Source organism: Notamacropus eugenii, chromosome 2 (assembly GCF_028372415.1).
Source record: "Notamacropus eugenii isolate mMacEug1 chromosome 2, mMacEug1.pri_v2, whole genome shotgun sequence".
NCBI classification, from domain to species: domain Eukaryota; kingdom Metazoa; phylum Chordata; class Mammalia; order Diprotodontia; family Macropodidae; genus Notamacropus; species Notamacropus eugenii.
Genome location: NC_092873.1, coordinates 315,090,996 through 315,113,139, shown reverse-complemented (window position 1 = coordinate 315,113,139; position 22,144 = coordinate 315,090,996). Strand labels below are relative to the sequence as shown.

Below are 22,144 nucleotides of genomic sequence, written 5' to 3'. Positions count from 1 at the left end.
TCTTTTCTCTCTCTCCCTTTTTGCCCGCCCCATCCTTCTACATTCCCTCCGGCCAAGAGGAGCTGGAAGGAGGAGTCAGAGGGAGAAGTAGACGGAAAGGGTAGTAGGGGAGCAAAGAAGACCTGAAAGGAGGAGGAGGCGGGTCGGGGAAGGAGGAGGGGGCGGTTTCTCCATCTCTATGGAAACCCGAGCAGCAACAAGCCGCAGCCTGTAGCAGCAGGATGCAGGCAAAGGTGGCAGCTATGTCCTCCGAGGCTGAGCATGGAGATGGCGAGGAAGGGCCAGACCCTAGGCTTCAGCTGCTGGGCAGCTACGTGATTCGGTGCCTGCGGCCGGCGGCAGGCGCCTGGAAGCGCTGCTCAGGCACGGCCGAATCAGGGCACTTGCTCCAAGCCTTCCTGGCAGGCAACTGCCCCCAGGAGTCAATGCTGGTGGTGCAGCCAGGGGGTGGAGGGCTGCACCTGAGCTCGGGGCCTGGCTCCGACCGGCCTCCAGCCAAAGCACTGTTCTTTCTGCGCGGGTCTCCCCAGCCCCCGGGGCCCTTGGGCCCCAGAGGCTCAGTGTTCTGCGGGGAGCTGGCCCCGGCACCGCTGGAGCATCTGGCCACGCTGGTGGCTGAGGTGAGAGCACTCAACTCTCTGGAAGAGCCCGGGCGGGGCGCATGGGAAGGGGATCTCTGGACGGCCTGGACCAGGGTAGAAGGCATGGTCATGATGGGGCAGAAGAGGTGTGGCTAGAAGTTTATGGATTATAAATTATAGGTTTCCATAGATTTCGACTTGAGGGATCATTTGATCCTGGAGAGAAAGGTAGAGGCAGTGAGTAGAAGTTGCAGAGAGGAAAATTAAGGCTTGAAAGGGAAAACTGTAAGCCGGAGTGGAGTAGGGGTGAGGGAGTCGCTCTGCCAGGGGAACACTTTATATGGTAGGGTTGTAAGTTACTTAAGGTTCCCACTCCGTGTAAACCACCAGAGGGTGCGCTGATCTCCAGCTGCTCCAGTTCCCTCCTATCTAAGTTTCCTTTCAACCTTTTTGTGCAGGTGTAGATGAGACCCGCTTTTTTCCTTTTCTAGTCTAGTCCCATCCCATTCTAGTCTAGTCTAAGTGCCATGAATCTTCCTGACAGTATTTCATGTTTGCTCCTATCCCACTAAGTTTTAAATCACTTTCCCAACTCTATGTGACTGTCTCTTTTCCTGCACGTTCATGCTATTCAAGGACAGTCCAAAGAATTAGAATTCAGATTAAGATGGAATGAGACACTTGTGGATCAAAAAATGCAATTTAAAAAAAATTTGTACTTGTGACAAAATTTTAAAAAGACATAATTCATAAGTAAAATAAAATTCTAATCCCTTCCACCTGACCATTCAATTTGCTAAAACCTGAAGAGCACACATTCTCCATAAACTGGGCTTTCTTCGTCTCAGACAAACAGGAAGAAGGCCAAAAAGTCAAGCCCTAGTCGCTGGGACCAACCAAATTCCACCCAGACTGCCTTGTCCCTTTAAAGGGAAATCAGCCCAGGTGTTACTGCTCCCACAGAGAAATCTCATTTTTCCCCAGGATTATCTGGAAGGTAGAGTAAATTTGTGACATATTTTGGTCACCAAAACATGGTTATCCAATTTCATGATTTTATTGGTAGGGGGGCTGGGGTGGAATGGGGAAATCAGTATCCTGTCCTCTTCATTGACACTATTTTCCACAAAAGCAGTTGTGTCCTAGTCACCTAAACATGCCCTCTAAGCATGTCCATTGGCTTAGTACAATACATCGTAAATATTAGATTAATGTAGTAAAGTTCCCTGAAGCAAGCCTACAAGTTTTATATATATAATAACTCAAAAGTCAATGGACACTTTTAATAAACCTCTCCAGCCTTTCTAAGCATATTCATTGACTATATATACATATACATGTATACAGTGTCCCAGAAGTCTTAATGCAGTTTAAAACCAATAATTCAACCCCTTTAAATTGTTGCAGCAACACTCGCTCATGCCTTAAAGCCATCATAGAAACATTATATAAAGTATGTGTATTATGTCCATACATATATATGCATATCCACATGGGTTTTCTAAATGTATAGGTATGCACTTGCAAGTGTTTCAGCAAGATAATTCTAGAACCTAGTCCATCCCTCTTCAAGGGTTATTTCAATATCTTCCTTGTGGGGAATAGAAGAAAGTCCATGGATGCTTCAAGATGGACATCAGACTATATTTATCTCTGTTCTTCCTCTCCTATCCAGTATTGCTGGTCTAGTGTTACCATACATTCAGAACAAAAGATGGCTTCCTCACTTTTAAGAAGAAAAAACAGCCCTTAGCTTATACTAGTCAGTGTAATTTGTTTCCACCAAACATTTCATTTTTTTAAAAGACCATCATAAATAATGAATCATATGTAAACCTGTTTATCTAATCAAACAGAAATAACAAATGGTCTAGAGATCAGAAAATACACAAAAATGAATAAACTCTTTTGCTAGGAGTAAGATAAAAGATAAAATCCAGACAGAAAGAGACATCCTAATCTCACCCAAGGAAAAGTTTCTGAGGAGGCAAGCTAGAGGTCAGAGACATCCTAAGGAGCTTCTTTTATATGCCTGCAGATTTCAAAGTCTTTCTCTCTATGTTTCTCTCACAAAGAGATTCTTGAACTAAATGTCTCTCTTCCATGTAGCACTGTGCCAACTATACCACTTACACAAGTGGGAAGTAACATTTTAGCATTTTCTCTGGTAATCCAGTCATGTCTCCTTGCACACGCAGCTTGCAAAATGACCCATATTTGATTGAAAGTCCAATTATATAAGCAGCCCCCTTCTTCCCTAAGGCAGCTTCTTTAAACCCAACACCTATATGGGTAGCATGTTTTCTTTTAATGTTATTGTTTTTAGCTTTTCTTTTTCCAGATTGGCCTTCACTTCTGTGTATTTGCATTCACCATCCTTTCTTTTGTTCGTTTAGTGAAACTTGGCTCCATAGATTCATTTTTTTTTCTATTCTGAACAATATTTTACTATATAGGCCACAAAACTTGATATTATAATTTTTAGTTTTCCTTTCAACCAATCAGGGACATCATGTTGTGTAGTTCCATAAAATTCAGAGGGCCTCCTGCCTTAACTGGTATTGAAATTTCCTTTATTTTGCAATATTTATTCATAAAAGCTTGATCTTATTTAATAGAGCAGGAATTTTCTTCTACTTTTAATGTCTTCTCTGTTGGTATATCTATATGCTTATACTCAAGGTCTTTGAATTTTCTTCCTCCTAAGATCTGTTCCAGTCTTTTTCCCCTTTATGCCCCCTATTGTTCACTTTCTGACTCCTTTCCCTCTGAGGTAGTTTTCCTGGGAGATGAATCTCTAAGTCTCCCAGCCTTCTCCCACACTGGATAATTCACATTTCATTAGCCTAAGTCTCTGCCCCAGGTAGCATTTGCAGAGATAGAACTAGTCCCAGGTGAATATTAGCTTCTTTCCCTACTGCTTCTTCAAGTGTCACACAGCTCCTCCCCACACGTATCATGTTCTAACCTATTCCCTCCGTTCCTTAGTTCTCTGGCCATGAACTAATGCGTAACTGTTACTCAATCATTATCTCCTCCCCTATGACTCACAACACTCCAGCAACTCCAGAAAGGCTATACTAGCCAAAAGATACACAGGCTTGCAACAGAGGGCAACTGCATATCCTGACCCCTTCTCCATATTTCTATTGCCGTGGAGATCAGACTCTAAAATTTGCAGAAATTTCCCAAGATTGCAATACCCAGAATGACAGGGGAGTAGAAGAACAGAGGCAGTGGGACAGGACCTGTGTCTGAGGTTGTAATAAAACTCAACTCTACACCTTGACCCCAGCCTTCTCCTAATATCATAATTATCTAAATTCCAAATGGCAGAAATTTTCCCTGGCTAGAATAGTTAATAGTCAACCCAACACTATGAAATCAAGGGTGAGGAGGATGTAGAATTTCCTTGTTAGTGTAGTATTCTCCTTGCTGACTTTCAAACATTTCAGGTCACCTTTCCTTAGGTGATGAAGGAAAATTTCTGTACCCTAGTTACAGTTTTATAATTGGGAGTCTATATTTGCTTTTTCAACCAATGAACATTTATTGGGTATTTACTCTGCAAAAAGTAGAAGGCCACTCTTTATAAATTTATAATATAATTTAAAAGATCTGAAACTTTAAGTAGCAATAGCAATATTTCTTGTAAGTTTTAAATGAATGGTAGAGAAAATAGTAAGGAAAAAAAGAATAGTAAGGAAAAGGGGTCTGGAGTAGTTGAGAAATGAAAGTGAGATTTGAACTTGGATCTGAATGAGGCTAATTTAGCTAAACAGCCACTTCTTTTCAGCTTCATGCAATATGGCTTCAACTACTTCATCACTTTTAAAACTCTTTTCTCAAAAGATAACAGTGATGACCTAAGCACCAAATCCAATATTTTTTTAATTATCATTGTCCTTGAGCTCTCTGCAACAATTGACACTGAGATCCCTCTCTATTTCTGGATGATCTCTCCTCTGTTGGCTTTAGACAACTTGCTCTCCTGGTTATTCTACCTACCTCTCTTACTGTTTCTTTATTTCATTTTCTAGCCCTTTGTCCTCTTCATGACCCTTTAAAGTAGAAAATTCTCCAAGATTTTGTCTTCAGCAAAGACCCTCTATCTATCTATCTATCTCTACCCTCTACCCTCTTTATTTATCATCTTTATACATATGACTCCCAAATTCTATATTTCAAATTACCTTCAAGGCATCACTGATTGCATGTTCCACCTCAAACTTAGCCTACACAACCTTGAATATATTCTTCTTCTGATTTAACAATTTCTGCCAATTGTGTTTATAATATCAGTGTTATTTTAAACTCATTCATCTCCTTTGCCTCTTGTGTCCAGTTGGTTATTAGAGCAATATCTCTTTTAGCCTGTTCCTTGCTCTCTGTTACCATTGCCATTACACTTATATAGGTCTTCATTATCACTGTCCTGAACTATTGAAATAGCCTCCCAACAGATTTATTCCCTTCCTCTCTCTTTTCCCTCTAATCTGTCCTTTACACTATTTTATATCCTTCACCAGTTTTTCTTATTTTAGATATGATCATAGCATTGTTCAGAATTATGGACAAGATTAAAGCTGAGCTACTGGATATTATGTGCATAGCTATATATGCTTTGTTTTCCACACTTAGTATACCTGCCTCATTTGTTTTATATATATTACAGGTAGTGATGCCTATCTTGACTAATGAGAAGAATCATCAAGACTGGCCAAATGCCATATATCAGGATGTAAGACGACACATCCACAGCCTACAGAGTGACCTCATTGTCCTCCTGGGGCAAGTAAAAGGGAAAACATTGTTGCCTCTTCCAGTAGGCTCAGAAAACATGGAATCGGTGGATTGTGAAAGTGAGAAAGGGTAAGTGCAATGTGTTAGTTTTGTCTTCTGAGATATAGTAGATGCTGGCTTTGGTTTTTCCCAGGATGTTCTTTAGATCTTTAATAAAATTCTAGGATTGAAAGAAGAAAACTTAGAGATAATCTAATACAACTTTTCTTCACCCCCACCTGGATTCAGGAATTCCTTCTGTAGCATGCTTGGCAGGGAATTAGCTAGTCTTTGCTTGGCTTGAGGTCACCATCTCTTAAAACATCCCATGATATTGTTGTATAGCTCTAATTACTAGAAAATTCTGCTTAATGTTAAGTGGAAATATAACCTTCCTTTAAATTTCAGCTATTGCCTATTGTTCTGGCCTGTAGAACTACACAGAACACATCTATTCTTTCTTTCACATGGCATCTACATATTTGAAGATAGCTCTTCTACCTACATGCCTCCCTAAATCTATTCTTCCCCAGTCACAATAGAACAGGTTTCAGCTCAAATATCAATGAATCTTTCTGCACTTGGATATCTGTGTTTTGCAAAGAACTGAAGGACGCATAAACTCAAAACCCCAACACATGTTGATTATTTCCTTAAGATTTGCCCAGAAACTTTGTATAATGGGAGTCCAGGATATGTAACTGGATAGCAGTAGATATCCCATCATTCTATTCTGTAGACATTTTTAACCACATATCAGAGTCAGTTAATGAGCATTTATTAAGCACCTACTATGTGCCAGGAATTGTACTAAGCACTAAGAATGCAAAGAAAGGCAAAAGATAGTTTCAGCTCTCAGGGAACTCACAATAAAATGGGGGAGACAACATAAAAGCAATTATGAGCAAATAAATTTGTACAGGATAAATTGGAAATAACCAACAAAGGAAAGGCACTAGAATTAAGGGTGATCAGGAAAAGCTTCCTGGAGGAAGTGGAATTTTAGCTGGGACTTGAAGGAATCCAAAAAAATTTTTCTAGGCAAGGTGATCAGCCAAAGAAAATGCCAGGAACTGCGAGACAGAGTTTTGTGTTTTTGTTTTTTTCATGAAATAGCATGGAATGATACTGAATGTGTGACTGTCACTGAATCAAAGAGTGCATGATGGATATAAGAGTGGAAAGGTATGGGGGAGGGGGGGAGACAGGTTGTAAAGGGTTTTGAGTTCCTAAAAGAAGATTTTATATTTGATTCTAAAGGTGAAAGGAAGTCACTAGAGTTAATTGAATAGGGTAGTGACATGGTTAGATGGTTAGACTTGTGCTTTAGGAAGATCAATTTGAAGGTAAATGGAGAATGGAATGGAATGGAAGGAGCCCTGGCACAAACAGACCGAATAGTGGGCTATTACAGTAGTCTAAGTGAGAGGTGATGCAAACCTGCAGCAGGGTAGGAACAGTGGCAGGGAAGAAAAGGAGATATATACAAGACATGTTATGAGTGTGAAACAGAAAGGACTTACCAACAGAAAGGAGCATGAGAGAGAGTAAGAAGCTGAGAATGACACCAAGTTTTGGTTGCCTGGGTGATTTGGGAGGAGGGTGTCCTTGACATAACAAGGAAAATATGAAGGGGGGAAATTAAGTTCAGTTTTGAATATTTGAGTTTAGCATATCTATGGGACATCCAGTTTGAGATGTCTAATAGACAGTTGAAGATATAAATCTAGAGGTTTGGAGAGAGGTTTGGGCAGGATAAGTAGATCTAAGAATCAGTTGCTTTTGCAGCGGATGGGTTGGAAGAAATATTTGAGGTGGGGAGATCAACTGGGAGGCAAGAGGTGATGAAGGCCTGAGCTAAGGTGGTAGTTATAGGAGTAGAGAAAAGGGTTTGTTTGTGAGGGATGCTGTGGTGAGAGAAACAGCAAGATTTGACAACAGGTTGGATATGTGGGATGAGAGAGAATGAGAAGTCAAGGATGCCACCAATGTTATGAATCTGGGATACTAGAAGAATGTTAGTGTCTGACAGAAATAGAGAAAGAGGTGACTTTGGAGATAAAGATAGTAAGTTCACTTTTGAATGTGTTGGGTCTAAATATCCCCAGGATATCTGATTTGAAATGTAAAATAGTCAATCGATGAAGAGCACTTAAAACCCAAGGGAGAAATTGGGGCTTGATATATTGATCTGGGAGTTATTGGCTTAGAGAAGTAATTAAACTCATGGGAGCTGAGGGAGAATATTAAGAGAGGAGTAAGAGGCCTGGGAGATGGTCTTGGGAAATATTCACAATTAGGTGACATGATATGGATGATGAATCAGCAGAGAAGCCTGAGAAAAAGAAAGTAAGTAGAAAACCAGAATGAAGCAATATTGCAAAAGCCCAGAGAGGAGAGAGTATCCAGGAGAAGAAGATAGTCAACAGTATAAAGCATAGCAATTATCAAATAAGGTAATAATTGTAAAAGTGCTTAGTGCTTGGCATATAGTAGGTGCTTAATAAATGCATATTCCCTTCCCTCCCCAGATTGTTGCAGAAGGGTAAGAACTGAAAAGAATATCATATTTGACATTTATGAGATTCATCAGTAGATGAAGAATGGGAAGGGTGACATTACAGACACAGGAAATAGGGAAAGTTGCAGAAGCAGGAAAATATTAAGGTATAGTCTGGGGAAAGCATTATCCATTTTGTCTGAATAGTAGGGCAGCAGTGTGAAATAATTGCAAGAGAATCTCCTGACATCAAAAGCCCAGGCATCCTCTCAGGGATTTTATTTTTCTTTTGGCTCCTAGTTGGCACTTCCTCTTATATGGAGCCTAACCTTCAATATGCACAGTATTATACAAAGAAGTTTTACTGAAATGGACAGGGAATAAAAAGGAAGCAAAACAGAAGTTATAGAATGAGGGGTTATTAGTCCCAAAGCTGTATATAGATCCTCAGAATCACTTATAGTTCTCAATATGAGGGCTCTCCTAGTTTCTTTCAAGTTCCCAGCATGGCTTATAACTTCGAACTTCTTTAAGGACAAGGTGGGACACAAGTAGAATTTGTTTTCCCTCTCCTTGCGATTATTTGTGGTTTCTATAGCATGGCCATGGAGTTCCCAGTTTCTCACACCAGGCCATTAAGTCCATATATTCCCCTAATTTTTCATATCATTTATAGTAGAATCTCAGAATTTCAGATTTGGAAGGTATTGCAGTAAGCTATACGTGGACAGGAAGCCTTTTGACCACATACAGAGCAAGTCATTGAAGGTTAGAACTGAGACCCTATTCCTCTCCTGCAGCAGAGCCACATTACTACTGTTTGTTCCTGAACCTCTTACTGACTCAGAACACAGTCTAGGCCTCAGGACTCTCCTTACCCTAAAACAATACCCTGAGTCATAGGTCCCTTCCTCAGTCTGCTTTGAGTCTATGCCCTGGAACTAGGTAGTGAGGTCCAGTTACCACTTGGCACCTCTTTCTGCCCCCTGTACAAAGTCTAGCTCCCTGTGGCACCTCTTCTTGTCCAATTACACAGTCTCAGTCTTCTTTCAGTTTCTGAACACTGGAATGCTCTCTAGGGTATGCCCCAAGTCAGAATTTCATAGATGTCCATAGATCTCCATCTCCCTTTGCTGGTGTTCGTAAAAAAAAAAAAAATGATTTATTATAATTTTTTTTAAGTCATAGAGGCCTACTAGCTCTTCCCCCATATATAATATTCTATTTCTAGCCTCTAAAGATTCAAGTGGTTCTTCATGTATGAATTGTCTTCCTCTCTTGCTTCTATTTTATATAAATCCTAGCTGCCTTCAAAGTGCAGGTCAGGTGCTGCTTCCTACATGAGTCCCTTCCTCATTTTCCCAGTTATTAGTACTTTTATTTTGAAATCATTTCCTATTTGTATACATGCTGTATTTCCAATAGAATGCAAATTCAAGGGCAGAGGGTTTTATTTCCAATGCTTAGCAAAGTATATTGCACAAAGTAGGCTCTTCATTAAATATCTATTAAATTTGACAAATATTATTAAGTATTTACAGTGTGCAAGCCACTGTGTTGAGTGCCACTGTCCCTTCCCTTATATATTATTATATTACCTAGATAATCAAATCCTAGAAAGCAGGGTCATATCTGTGAGGAGAGTTGCAAGAGAATATATGGGTTTATATTTCTTTCCCTTAGTGCCTCACCTTGTACCCTGTTGAGGACTCTTAAAAAATAAGTCTTCTCTTCTGAAATTAAATGTGCTCAATCAAATGTGTGTTATTCTCCAGATTTTTCAGGGTTTTTTTCTTATTTATAGCTTGGATTCCATGGATAAGTCAATTATCTATGTCATCGAATCAACAGTGATCAAATGGAGTCATCAGATCCAAGTAGTATTAATGAGGGAGTCTTCAGAGCCACTCTTAAAGGGGGAAAATCCCACCCCCAAAGTGGAAGTGGAGTTCTGGAAGAGAAGGTAAATGTGGAAGATATACATACAAGGAAAAGGGAGAACTATTGTCCATTGGGGTTGGTTAGCAAACCTGCATTCATTCTTTTCATCATCTTTCCAGTATGAACAAGTTTTGTCTTTAGTAGATTTCTGTTGATTTACCATCATTTATGAAGAATACATTTTCTTCCCAGGGTTTAGGTTCTTTGAAACGCTGAAATGAAAATACTCTTCTATCTCCAATAGACAGCATTACTTCTTGGGCAGTATCCTGTGGCATGTTGTATAAAATTAATTCTGTTATATGTACATTAGTCAATCAGCAAGCATTTATTAAGAATATATTGTGTATTAGGCACTGTGCTAGACTCTGGGGATACACATACAATGAATGAAACAGTCTTACTCAAATGGAACTTATGTTTTAATAAGGATGATAACAAATAATATATAAGTAAATATAGAATAAATATATAAAGAAAATAAATACAAGTAAATCAAAAATGAATATCAGGTTGTTTGGGAGAAGGGCATTAAATGTTGGGGACATCAGGAAAGCTTTCCTGTAGTTGTGCTTGATTTAATTTCCTTGTTGTAGGAAGAGTATTTTTTTAAGATGGAAGTGAGAAGAGACTATACTCCAAGGAAGGGGGATGGCCAATCCAAAGGTCTGGAAATGAGATACTTGTGACTAACAGAGATGGTCAGTTTGGCTAGATAACAGAGTGTGGGTGGAATAATAATGTTCAGTGAGGTGGGAAAGATGGGTTTGGGCTAGGTGGTGAAGGACTTTAAAAGGTAAATAATTTCTAGTTTATTCTCAACTGAGTAACTGGAGCTGATTGAGTAGATGAATCACATGGGTCTGTACTTAAAGGAAAATAAATCACTTTGGCTGGCATGTTAAGGATGAACTGGAATGGTGAAAGATGAGGCAGAGAGACCCCTTTAAAAAGCTGTTGTAGCAAGAATAGTTGGTATGATAGAGACGCTATAGGAATAGAAAAGGTAGCAAGGTTTGGCAATGGATTAATGAGGGTGAGGAGCCAAAGATAAGGCCAAGATGATGGACATGGTAAACTAGAAGAATTGTGCTATTTTAGTAGAAATAGGGATGTTTGAAAGGAGATGTGTTGGGGAAGAGGGAAGATAATGAATTAAATCTTGTATATGTTTAGTTTGAGATGTCTCCATAGCATCTAGTTTGAAACATCAAATGGACACTTTGGGATGGGATAAAGATTTGTGAATCATTTATATAGCTATGGTGGTAAGACCACAAACTGAATCGTGGGATACAACCACAGTTAAGGGATATAATATGAATGTTGAACTGGCAAAGGAAAGGGACATGGACTGATCAGACTGGTAGGAGAATCAGAAAAGAGTAATGTAATGAAATGAAAACCAAGAGAGAAGAGTGTATCCACAAGGAGAGAGTAGTTGTACAAGTAAATATGAGACCAGGGAGAAATTAAGGGATGTTTGAATTTTGGGCGATTCAGTGCTCTATCCCAGAACAGGTTGTATTCCACCATAAAGAGAACTCAGTGACAGGTTCCAGCAACAAAGTTATTTCCTAAAGAGTTTTAATTTCTGCTCTTGCCCCACCTTTCTCATTCCTCTTTCTTTTTCATCCTGTTTGGTATCTTTAGAACAGTCCCTCAAGAACGCACTACCTCTTGGTGAATTCCGATGGCCAGGAGATGCCCTTAAAGTTGGGGTTTATTGCCTAGATCTTTCTCTCTCTTTCTTTCCTTTTCTTTCTTTCTTTCTTCCTTTCTTTCTTTATAAATTTAAAACAGTTCATTCTGAAGCCCATAGATTGGACCACAGTAGGTCCTTGTCCAGGCTCCGTTAATGACTGTATTTTGTGTCCTCCTGGCTTACACTGAATGTCAACAGTAACTGTTTTTCTTTGGAACAGAAACCCTGAGGGTCTTCCCCTAGCAGCTTGATTTTTTTCTTTTTTTCTAATTAAAGGGGTGATCCCTTAGGTCACGTTTTAAAGAGACCAATTCACTGAATGGGCATTACCTCACTCTAAGTGAGTATCTGAAAAGGCCTTAGCCTAAAAGGGCCATGGTCTTCCATTGCATCCTGTAGCATCTCTAGTCATCCCGATAAATATCTGGTTACTGGATCCAGATGGTCCTGGAGAAGAAAGTGAGGCTGGTGACCTTACATAGCCTTCCCTCACTCAAATCATAGTCAATTGCAAGTCATGTTATCATTTCCCTAATGTCATGGTCCTCTTCTAAAACAAAGGACAAACCCAACATTTACCTCCTGGAATTGTACCTCATACATTAAGTTCATTATGAAGGATTTTATTGTCACTGTCCTGTGAACCAATGACACTCTTATTTCTAGGAATGGATCATTCTCTTTGGGTAGGCATTGATATAGTTCTCTACAGAACTATTTTTATATCATCAGTATCTTTATGAATATAGATAGTACATGTTTTACTAACTTTTTAGTATTCATGTCTTTGAAATCTCCTCTCTGCTGTGGCTTTTTAGGTGTGATGATCTGGAGTATATTTATAATCAACTGAGAGCCATAAAAGTGAGGGGCATGGCTACACTTCTAAACAGACTTCAGAGTAGCTACTTCCCGGCCTTCAAAGCCATGTTCAGAGATGTCATAGCAGGTGAGTTTCAGCATTAAATTTCACAATAGTCTGGTACAAACGTTTGATTTAATGGTGAATTCAAATGACCATCATTCTTCAGTGAAAAGAATGCTAGATTTAGCATCAGAGCTTTGCTTTAGTTTTGGCACTTCTGACCTTTGTGACTTTGGAAAAGTAATTTCTTCTCTGTGAACCTCAATTTCCTCACCTTCAAAATGAAAGTGTTAGACTAGTTGATTCTTAAGGTATTTTTCAATTGATCCTATGATATAATTTAGGCAGATTAAAGCTTCTGTGATTGTTTATTCTCACCACTCCGATCTTCACCTCAATCTGACTCATTTCTTTTTCTATGTAGAATGAATTTGGAATGGATAATCTCTTACCACATCTAAACCATGCTCATAAGAGAACCTCAAATGGTAGCTCTTATCTCTGCAGTATAAACACTGAAGATCTATCTATAATCAAAGACTTTTTTTAATATGGAAGAGACTTTAGGGATCAACCTTATTTTATGGATGAATTCTCTGAGGCATCAAAGTAAAGTTACTTAGTCAAGACCACATAGCTAATTAGTGCTAGGTAGCTAGCTAGCTAAACCAGATTCGCTGATTTCTGAAAGGCAAGTGCTTTTTCCAGGATACTATATATCTTCTATTGCCTCTCCTATTAATACAAAGAAAATACTTATTGCATCTCGGAACATCATGAGTTTTATGTCTAGAAATAATGGCTATTATCACACATTGGCTTTCCCCAAATATAATTCTTCTATGAAAGCCGATAACTGACGTCTTAATGTTTGTGGAGGTGATAACCCTGGTTTCTCAAAGGCTACATGCCTATGAAATGTGAGTTCAGCTAGAAGTGGCAGGTTCTAACAAACCAAAAAAGATTTAAGTGTAGGCCTTGTGATAGGCTGTGTCAGCTGTCAGATGGCTAGCCTAGATAATTAAGTTTAGTTAAGCCAGATGATTGGCTATCAGGTTATTAATTATGGGGATAAATGGAGTGGCAGAGTAACTCATGAAACAGTCTACTAAAGGTTATTCCAAATTTGTATTTCTTTTTGCTAAGGAAGATCAGCCTTTTTGATGAAGGAAACACAAAAATGAACTCTGCATTTAAAAAAGGGGTATCAAATGTTCATTTCAAGGCTTCCAAACCTAACCAAACTATGTGACTATTTGATTACCTTTTGCTTGATCTTAAAACAGAATTCCATATGATTATTTAAGAGATTAATTATGGCTTCTATTTCAATTTTAAGGTAATTGTTAATTGAGTATATTTAGACAGAAACAGTCATGGATCATGCTTTTTAATAACAGCCATAATGATGGCATGGCCAAGCCTCCTGGCTTTGCTGCTATCACCTTGGTCCTTGGAGTACCTCTTATGACCTAAGGAACATGGATAGCTCTTTCCTTCTTCTGTTACATCTCTTCTTTCAGGATTGTTGACACACATTTAAGCCAGTTGTCTAGAATGCTGCAAATACTACAAACGTACAAGTGGGCTTCCACAGGCACACAGAGTGTATAGTAAAGCTATGTCTAGTTTAAGAAAGAATTCTTGCTTAGAAATCCTCTAGTTTTGACACTTCTTGCCAATCATATCATTTTAGGCTATTCCTGAACCAAGTCTTTCTTGAACCCTGACTCCTTGAGAAGTCTGTGTTTGATTTTTAGTATAAGGAAGTATCCTTTTCAGATTCCAGAAAGTTTGCTGATTGGAAAAGACAAGCACAAAGCCACATTTGAGAATTACATATGAAAAAATTCTCAAGAGCAACATACAGGGCAATGCAGCTACTCAGAGCAAAAGGGCAAAGACTACCTCTGTACTTTATTTTCCAGCCTCCCATTTGCATAAGATCCATAAGAGAACTTTAATATTAAAAACTGAGGAATTTTAAACTCCCAGAACTGTTTTGTTATTGTTGGGCAAATGTTTATTCTCTGGTTATGGCCCAGCCTGCAAAATTGAGGATTTGGTAAATGTACTGTGTGATCACCATAAGTTAGATTAAGATCGACTCATTGAGGGAGCCAAGCTCTGAACCAGAATTGGATTAAAAATAGACCTTAGGACTGTATGTGAGGAAAGAGATGCTGTATTCATATGTACAGACTTCTGATGTCTGGAAGAACTGGTTGGACAAAAGAGACTATAATTCTCTTTATTACTACCTTCTGGGAAAGTGAAAACCTCTCAGAGCCTAGTCAAGGGAACAAAACTAGAAAAGCTTCTAAAAGGCTACAATTATCTACCATTTTTATAAAAAAGCATATCACTACTCCAGTAGCAAAGAGACCATAGTATTATATATTATTAATATATTATATATAGAGAGAAATATGTATAGTTAGCATAGCACTTAGTATAGCACCTGTCATATGGTAAAAATTCTGTCTCTCATGATCAAGAAATCTAAGAAGAAACTAGAGTAAGTCCATTTTGTTTGTCTATATCCATACAAAAAGATAACCAGAAGCTTATGGACATTAGAGAAGGGGTCTAGACAAAAAAAAAAAATCAGCCTACAAGCACAGCTCATAGAAGTCTTCTGGCATCAGAATCCAGGAAAAGGCCAGTATATAATCTCAAGATATGTAATAGGGGCAGGGAGTTGAGAGACTGGATCAGGATATAGACAAGGATGCCTGAAGTATGTAGCTATGTTGATCTGAGCTTAATTGGTACTTGGGAGCCTGTGGGGCTAGAACAGGGAGGACAGTGATCTGGCACAGACCACTCTGGTGCAGACCACAAGTGGAAGACCACTCTGTCAGAAACCAATGGCTTAACTATTCTTGGCATTCTTTAACAAGATCCTGCATGATACAGCTCAGCACCAAAGAAAACCCATTTACTCCTTTCAGAAGTACAATGCCTGACCTTGACACAAAGTGTCAAATCTGGTAGTAAGGATGGAAAAATAAGTAAAGAGAAATTATAAAGGAATATTTTGGTGGGAGGAAATAATTATAGGTAAAAACCTTTGATCAAAGATGTAGGGAAAATAAGAGGAAAAGTGGAATGGAAGTTAATTGAATCAAATACAGATGCTTAGTGTTGAATACACTTCTCTCTTTACAACATCTTCTTTGTAAAGGTGTAAAATTGAAAATTGATTTTAATTCTATTTTTCTAAGACTTAATTCAAGTCAAATTTAATATGTCCCTTCAAGGTTCTTTCCCCTTGTAAACTTCACCCACCACCCATACCCCAGAAAAACTTACCTAAAGGTCAAGCTTTTGTCTTGTAATTACCTCCACCAGTGGGGTGTATGTGGTATTCAGGGAAGACTAGCATCTTTGCTGTGAGGGCTTGCCAAGCCCTTTTCAGGACTGTTCATCATCCTTTGATATCCACCTCTCACCCAACTCTCATGTGTGGCTCCAAGAAGTTGTAGCATGTGCAGGGGCCACACCTTAGCTTTGCCAATGGGCTAAACCAGGTTGAGGATAATAAGTAGGTCTCAAAACAGTTGCTGAGTTTGGGGGATGTCTACCGCAAGCATGTGAAAGCTTCCCTTAGTGGACTAAGTAAATGAGAACAATTTATTCCAGTATCCATAAAGGCAGCTGAAGCAGGCACCATGAAGTGTATAGAGCTTGGTGAGACATCAGTGATGCCAAGGTCATCCACTACAGTTCTGGGCCATTGCCATTCCTTTTGTCCGGCCATTGGACTTCTATGACTCTAGAAGAGAGGGAGGGAGGTTGATTGGTCCTCATTGAAAACAATGGATCAAGAAAAGCTTCCCTCTTTGCTTTCCAGAGAAACCTGACTAACCTAAAAGGTCACATCTTGTAAGTTTAAACTATTGTAGTAATTCCGTTTCACATCTATGTTGCTCAAATTTTAATCTGTCATCTTGTTAAAAGATATTGTTGGCCCTCACTCAGGGCCTTTGGTCATTGAGAGACCATTGACATCATTTATTGGTAATTGCTAGCCTTACTAATAAATGGATCATGCTGAGAACGTTGTCTATCAGAATTTCTCTTGTGACAAATGAAACAGAAATCAAGGAAATGTGTGTGAACATATGATGGACAGAATGAAATGACTCACCCATTAAATAGAAAAGGGTAATAGAATAACCAAGAAAGCAGAGGCAATAACATTTAACTTATAGGAAATGTACTTAAAGATACACACAGAATTAAAATAAGGGGCTATAAGAAAAGTTTATGATGTTTCAGGTAAATAAAAAAATCAGAGGTACTAATAGTGATCACAAACAAGGCAACAGTAAAAATAATCTTGATTCAAAGAAATAAATAGGAAAACTATATTATGTTTAATGGGCTCACAAACAATGAATTAATATCAACACTTTATGTATATGTGTGTATACCCATACAAGTACCTGTACACAAATAACATAGTCTCTGAAGAAAAAGCTCATCAGTGTTTAGGAGGAAGAAAACAGTGATACTCTAATAGGGATCTCAGTGTGTTTTCCTCATACCTAGACAAATCTAACCAAAAATAAACAAGACAGAAGTTAAGGACCTGAATGGAATTTTAGAGAAGTTAAGCATACTGAATGGAAACAGAGAGGAATAAACATATGTATATACCTATTTCCTGGATCACAGTATAATAAAATTATATTAAAGCATGAGTAGTTTTATGTCTTCCTCCATCAGTTTCTACTCTTGCTGAATTAAAAAAATATTTATAGCAAATTCCTAGTACCATATTCATTCCATAAATAGAATACACATACAGACATATATACACATATATTGTATATATAGGGTGTATATATATGTGTGTGTGTGTGTGTATATATGTGTGTCTGTATATCCATAAGTGTGTGTGTGTATATATATATATATATATATGTAAACATATGTATTTGTGTATAATTTCATGTTAGTGCTTGATGGTTTTAAGAAACGTGAAACCGGGAGCTAAGCAGAAATCTAGAAACTGCACTGTTTGCTTACACTAGAGAGAGATTTTAAAAGTGATTCCAGTGACATATTCTCTTTCCCTAATATTTCTAGAATTAGACTAAGCAATATTATTTTTGGATTTTAATTTTGAATATCTCCAATATCTACTTTTTAGATTTCCTGGATAAGTGCTGCCTTGTCCACCTCTGCCAGAGCACAGGTCTCAAATGTATACATGTGTCCTCAGCAAGGAAGTGTGACTATGTTTATGATTCTTCTTCTAGCTCTAAGAGAGGCCCAGGATATCTATGTGCACCTGAAACCCCTACAGCGCCATGTGGAAAACATAGAGAATATGGAATTTAGTGAAGTGAAACCACTAGTGGGACCTTTACTTCACATAATCTGCTTGATTTGGGCCACATCCAAATACTACTGCTGCCCAGCAAGGATCATTGTGTTGCTGCAGGAGATGTATAATCTTTTCATTCAACAGGTGGGTGATACCAGTATCTCCAAAAACCTAGAAGCACTTAGGGGTCAGTTAGCACAAATAAATATAGTCAAGTATCATATCCTTGCAATCTGGTGATTTAATGCATATCTTTTGTCATTACAGGCATGTACGTATCTTAGCCCAGAAGATCTCCTGAAAGGAGAGATAGAAGAGAGCCAGCGAAAAATACAGGTGGTAATGGATATTCTTAACTTTTCTAAAGAAATGTTTGAAGACAGAAGGGACAATCTCAAGACTTACTTCAAACAGGACCAGGAGGTCAGGGAATGGGATTTCAATTCTTCTATTGTCTGTGTGCGACTGAATAGCTTCCTGAGGAGACTCAAAATGGTAGAGGTGGGTAATAGCCAGGATCCCAGCTAAATAAGTAAGGGATACACATCCAAATAGTTTTGTAGAAAATAATTGATGCATGAGTTATTTTTTTGGAAGAATATGTAAGTGTAAGAATATATAAATCTATTATTTATCATAAAATAGCTATGTTCTTGAAAACAGAATTCAGTTTATGAGGTTCATAGAATCACTTAAGAAGGATACTCAAAAAGTCAGGCAACATACAGTATGTGAAAGAAAAGATGCTTTTATTTGATGTTGTTTTTGACTTACTGATATACAACACAAATTTAATTTTAGCTTTACTACCTGTAATGGGTAGCTAGGTAGTACTGGGCATGCAATCAAGAATCAGGAAGACATCTTTGTATATTCAAATCTGACCTCGGACACTTACTAGCTGTGTGACCCTGGGGAAGTCATTTAACCCTGTTTGTCTCACTTCTTTATCTGTAAAATGAGCTGGAAGAGGGGATTTCCAGGACTCTTGATGGCAGAGTAAGCAGAAAATTGCTCTCAATCTCCCTTTTTTTACTTTTAAAAACCCCTTAAAAATAGTGCTCCTGGAAAAAAATCTGGAACAGCAGAGAAGGTAGAAAGACAAAGAGAAACAGTCTTTTCACCTGGGAAACTTGGAGGATCATGAAGAAAGTTTCATTTCACCTAGGTAAAAAGGGGAGTGCAGTCCAGGATGACAGGAGCCCAACAAGCCAGCAACAAGCCCCACTTTAGCAAACCAGTGGGAGATCCTGAGTCCCAGGGTGGTGGAGCAGGCAAATGCCAACACCAGTAGCCCTCACATGCCTTAGCATAGCTGGGGGACCAGTGTACTCCAGGTTAGAGAAATACCATGAGCTCCAGTGCAAAAAAACTGGCAGACCAAAACAGGCAGGGATCCTCCAGTGGCTGGCTGGTCTGTGTTTCAGCACAGTCCCAGTGGGCAGGCATCCTCCAGAAGTCAAGTTCTCATGCTTCAGTGCAGACCCAGGCTGGTAGGCATCTTCCAGTAGCCAAACCCCTCATGCCTCAGAGCAGCTGTATGGGTGCACAGATGTCCTCCAGAAGCTGAACTTCCACATGCAGCAATACAGCAACAGAGAAACACAGAAGAACCCCACTTGGCCTCAGCACACCCCAGAAACTACCACTGGGATCCTAACTCAGCACCAGGTAAGTAGTCAACACCTGAGGCCTCAGCACACAAAGTCAGTGACCAGGCCCTTGGCCCCCAGCAGGAAGCATAGAATAGTGCCCCCTGTGCTCCAGCAGGACAGCTCAACTTTAAAAGCCAGGAAATAGGCAAACAAAATGAGCAAAAATCAGAAAAAGAACACTGGCCATAGAGGATTATTATGGGGACAGGGAAAATCAAAACACAAACTCAGAAGAATACAACATTATCAGGATACCTAGATTTGAAATCTCAAAGGGAAATAAGAATTGGTCCCAAGCCCCAGGAGTCTTCTTGGAAGAGCTCAAGAAGGATTTTAAAGTCAAATAAGAGAGGTAGAAGAAAAATTGGTAAAAGAAATGAGAGATGTACAAGAGTCAATAGATTGGAAAAGGAAGAAAAAAACTGAAGAAAATACCTCCTTAAAAACTATAGTTGGCCAAAAGGAAAAGGAGTTACAAAAGCACACTAAAGAGGAGACCCCCTTAAAAATAGAATTGGCCAGATGGAAAAGGAGGTATAAAAATTCACTGAGGAGAAATACTTTAGAAGTAGAATTGGCCAAATGGAAACGAAGGTACAAAAGCTAACTGAAGAAAACAATTCTTTAAAAATTAGAATCGGGAAAATGAAAGCTAATGATTCTATGAGACAACAAGAATGAGTCAAACAAAATCAAAAGAATGAAAAATAGAAAAAAAATGTAAACTATATCATTGGAAAAAAAAAACAGCTTACTTGGTAAATAGATTCAGGAGAGAGAATTTAAGAATTATTGATCTACCTGAAAACCATAATCAAAAAAATATCCTGGACAGTATCTTTCTTTTGCTTTTTTTTTTTTACTTTTTAATAGTTTTGTTTATTTATTTTTAGATTTCAACATTCATTTCCACAAAATTTTGAATTCCAATTTCTCTCCCCATCTCTCCCCTCCCCTCACCCCGTAACACCTTGCATTCTGCTTACCCCTTCCCTCAATGTACTCTCCCTTCTATCATCTCCCTCACCCTACTTGTCCCCTTCTCCCCTACTTTCCTGTAGTGTAAGATAGATTTTCATACCAAATTGAGTGTGCATGCTATTCCCTCCTTAAGCCATATGTGAAGAGAGTAAGCTTCACTTTCCCCTCTTGCCTCCTCCCTTTTCTCCTCCATTGAAAAAGATTTTTCTTATCTCTTTTATGAGTGATAGTCTGCCCCATTCCATTTCTCCTTTTCTCCTCCCAATATTTTCCTCTCTCACCCCTTAATTTAATTTCATTTTTTATGGAAATCGTCTCTTCTGATTCAACTCAACCTGTACTCTGTGTGTGTGTGTGTGTGTGTGTGTGTGTGTGTGTGTGTGTGTGTGTGTGTGTGTGTAATCCCTCCACCTACCTAAATACTGAGAAGAGTCTCAAGAGTCATAAATATTATCTTTCCGTGTAGGAATGTAAAAAGTTCAGCTTTAGAAAGTCCTTTATGATTTCTCTTTCCTATTTACCTTTTCATGCTTCTCTTGATTCTTGTGTTTGAACATCAAATTTTCTATTCAGTTCTGGTCTTTTCACCATGAATGCTTGAAAATCCTCTATATCATTGAATGACAATTTTTTCCTTGAAGTATTATACTAAGTTTTGCTGGGTAGATGATTCTTGATTTTAATCCCAATTCCTTTGACTGCTGGAATATCCTATTCCAAGACCTTCGATCCCTTAATGTAGAAGCTGCCAGATCCTGTGATATCCTAATTGTATTTCCACAATATTAAAATTGTTTCTTTCTAGCTGCTTGCAATATTTTCTCCCTGACCTGGGAACTCTGAAATTTGGCCACAATATTCCTAGGAGTTTCTCTTTTGGGGTTGCTTTCAAGAGGTGATTGGTGGATTCTTTCAATATTTATTTTGCCCTCTGGTTCTAGAATCTCAGGGCAGTTTTCCTTGATAATTTCATGAAACATAATGTCTAGGCTCTTTTTTTGATCATGGCTTTCAGATAGTCCCATAATTTTTAAATTGTCTCTCCTGGATCTATTTTCCAGGTCAGTTGTTTTTCCAATGAGATGTTTCACATTATCTTGTATTTTCTCAATCTTTTGGTTTTGTTTTGTAACTTCTTGGTTTATTGTGTAGTCATTAGCTTCCCTGAACTCCACTCTCATTTTTAAAGAACTATTTTCTTCAGTGAGCTTTGGAACCTTCTTTTCCATAAGGCTAATTCTTTTTAAAGCCTTCTTCTCCTCACTGGCTTTTTGGGCCTCTTTTTCCAGTTGAGTTAGCCTCTTTTTAAAGGTGTAATTTTCCTCAGCATTTTTTTGATTCTCCTTTAGCAAGTTGCTGACATCACTTTTCAAGGTCTTCTATGCCCTGAGACCATTTCATATTCATTTTGTGGGTACTGGAGGGAGAAGCCTTGACTTCCTCTGACAGTATACATTGTTCTTCCTCATCTGAAAGGATGGAAGGAGATACCTGTTCACCAAGAGAGTAACCTTCTATGGTCTTATATTCTTTTCCTTTTGGAGGCATTTTCCCAGCCAGTATCTTGACTTCTGTACCCTTTGTCAAGAGAAGGGTCCTTGTGCTCCTCCTCCCCCCATGACCATGCTCAGGGCTGAGATTCAGATCAGCTGCTCAATTCCCCCAGGGGTTTTGGATGGAGGCAGGGCCACCACTCAGGGCTGAGGTTCAGATCCCCCAGAGGCTTTAAGCAGAACCACTGGGACAATGGACCCAGGCTGCTTCCATGGCCACCATAGCAGCCTGATGCCAGCTGC

At 38.8% G+C, this 22,144-nt stretch overlaps 1 protein-coding gene across 1 annotated transcript in view; it reads left to right on the top strand.

The window, feature by feature from the left end:
- The first annotated feature begins 200 nt into the window (after positions 1-200).
- The window catches only part of DNAH9 (dynein axonemal heavy chain 9), a 459,447-nt gene continuing 437,503 nt past the window's right edge, over positions 201-22,144 (top strand). Inside the window, exons 1-6 of the mRNA XM_072645065.1 lie at positions 201-620; positions 5,257-5,453; positions 9,668-9,826; positions 12,328-12,458; positions 17,645-17,856; positions 17,980-18,213. Of these exons, the coding sequence (XP_072501166.1) occupies positions 222-620; positions 5,257-5,453; positions 9,668-9,826; positions 12,328-12,458; positions 17,645-17,856; positions 17,980-18,213 (1,332 nt within the window). The 5' untranslated portion in view covers positions 201-221. The remainder of the gene's footprint in view (positions 621-5,256; positions 5,454-9,667; positions 9,827-12,327; positions 12,459-17,644; positions 17,857-17,979; positions 18,214-22,144) is intronic.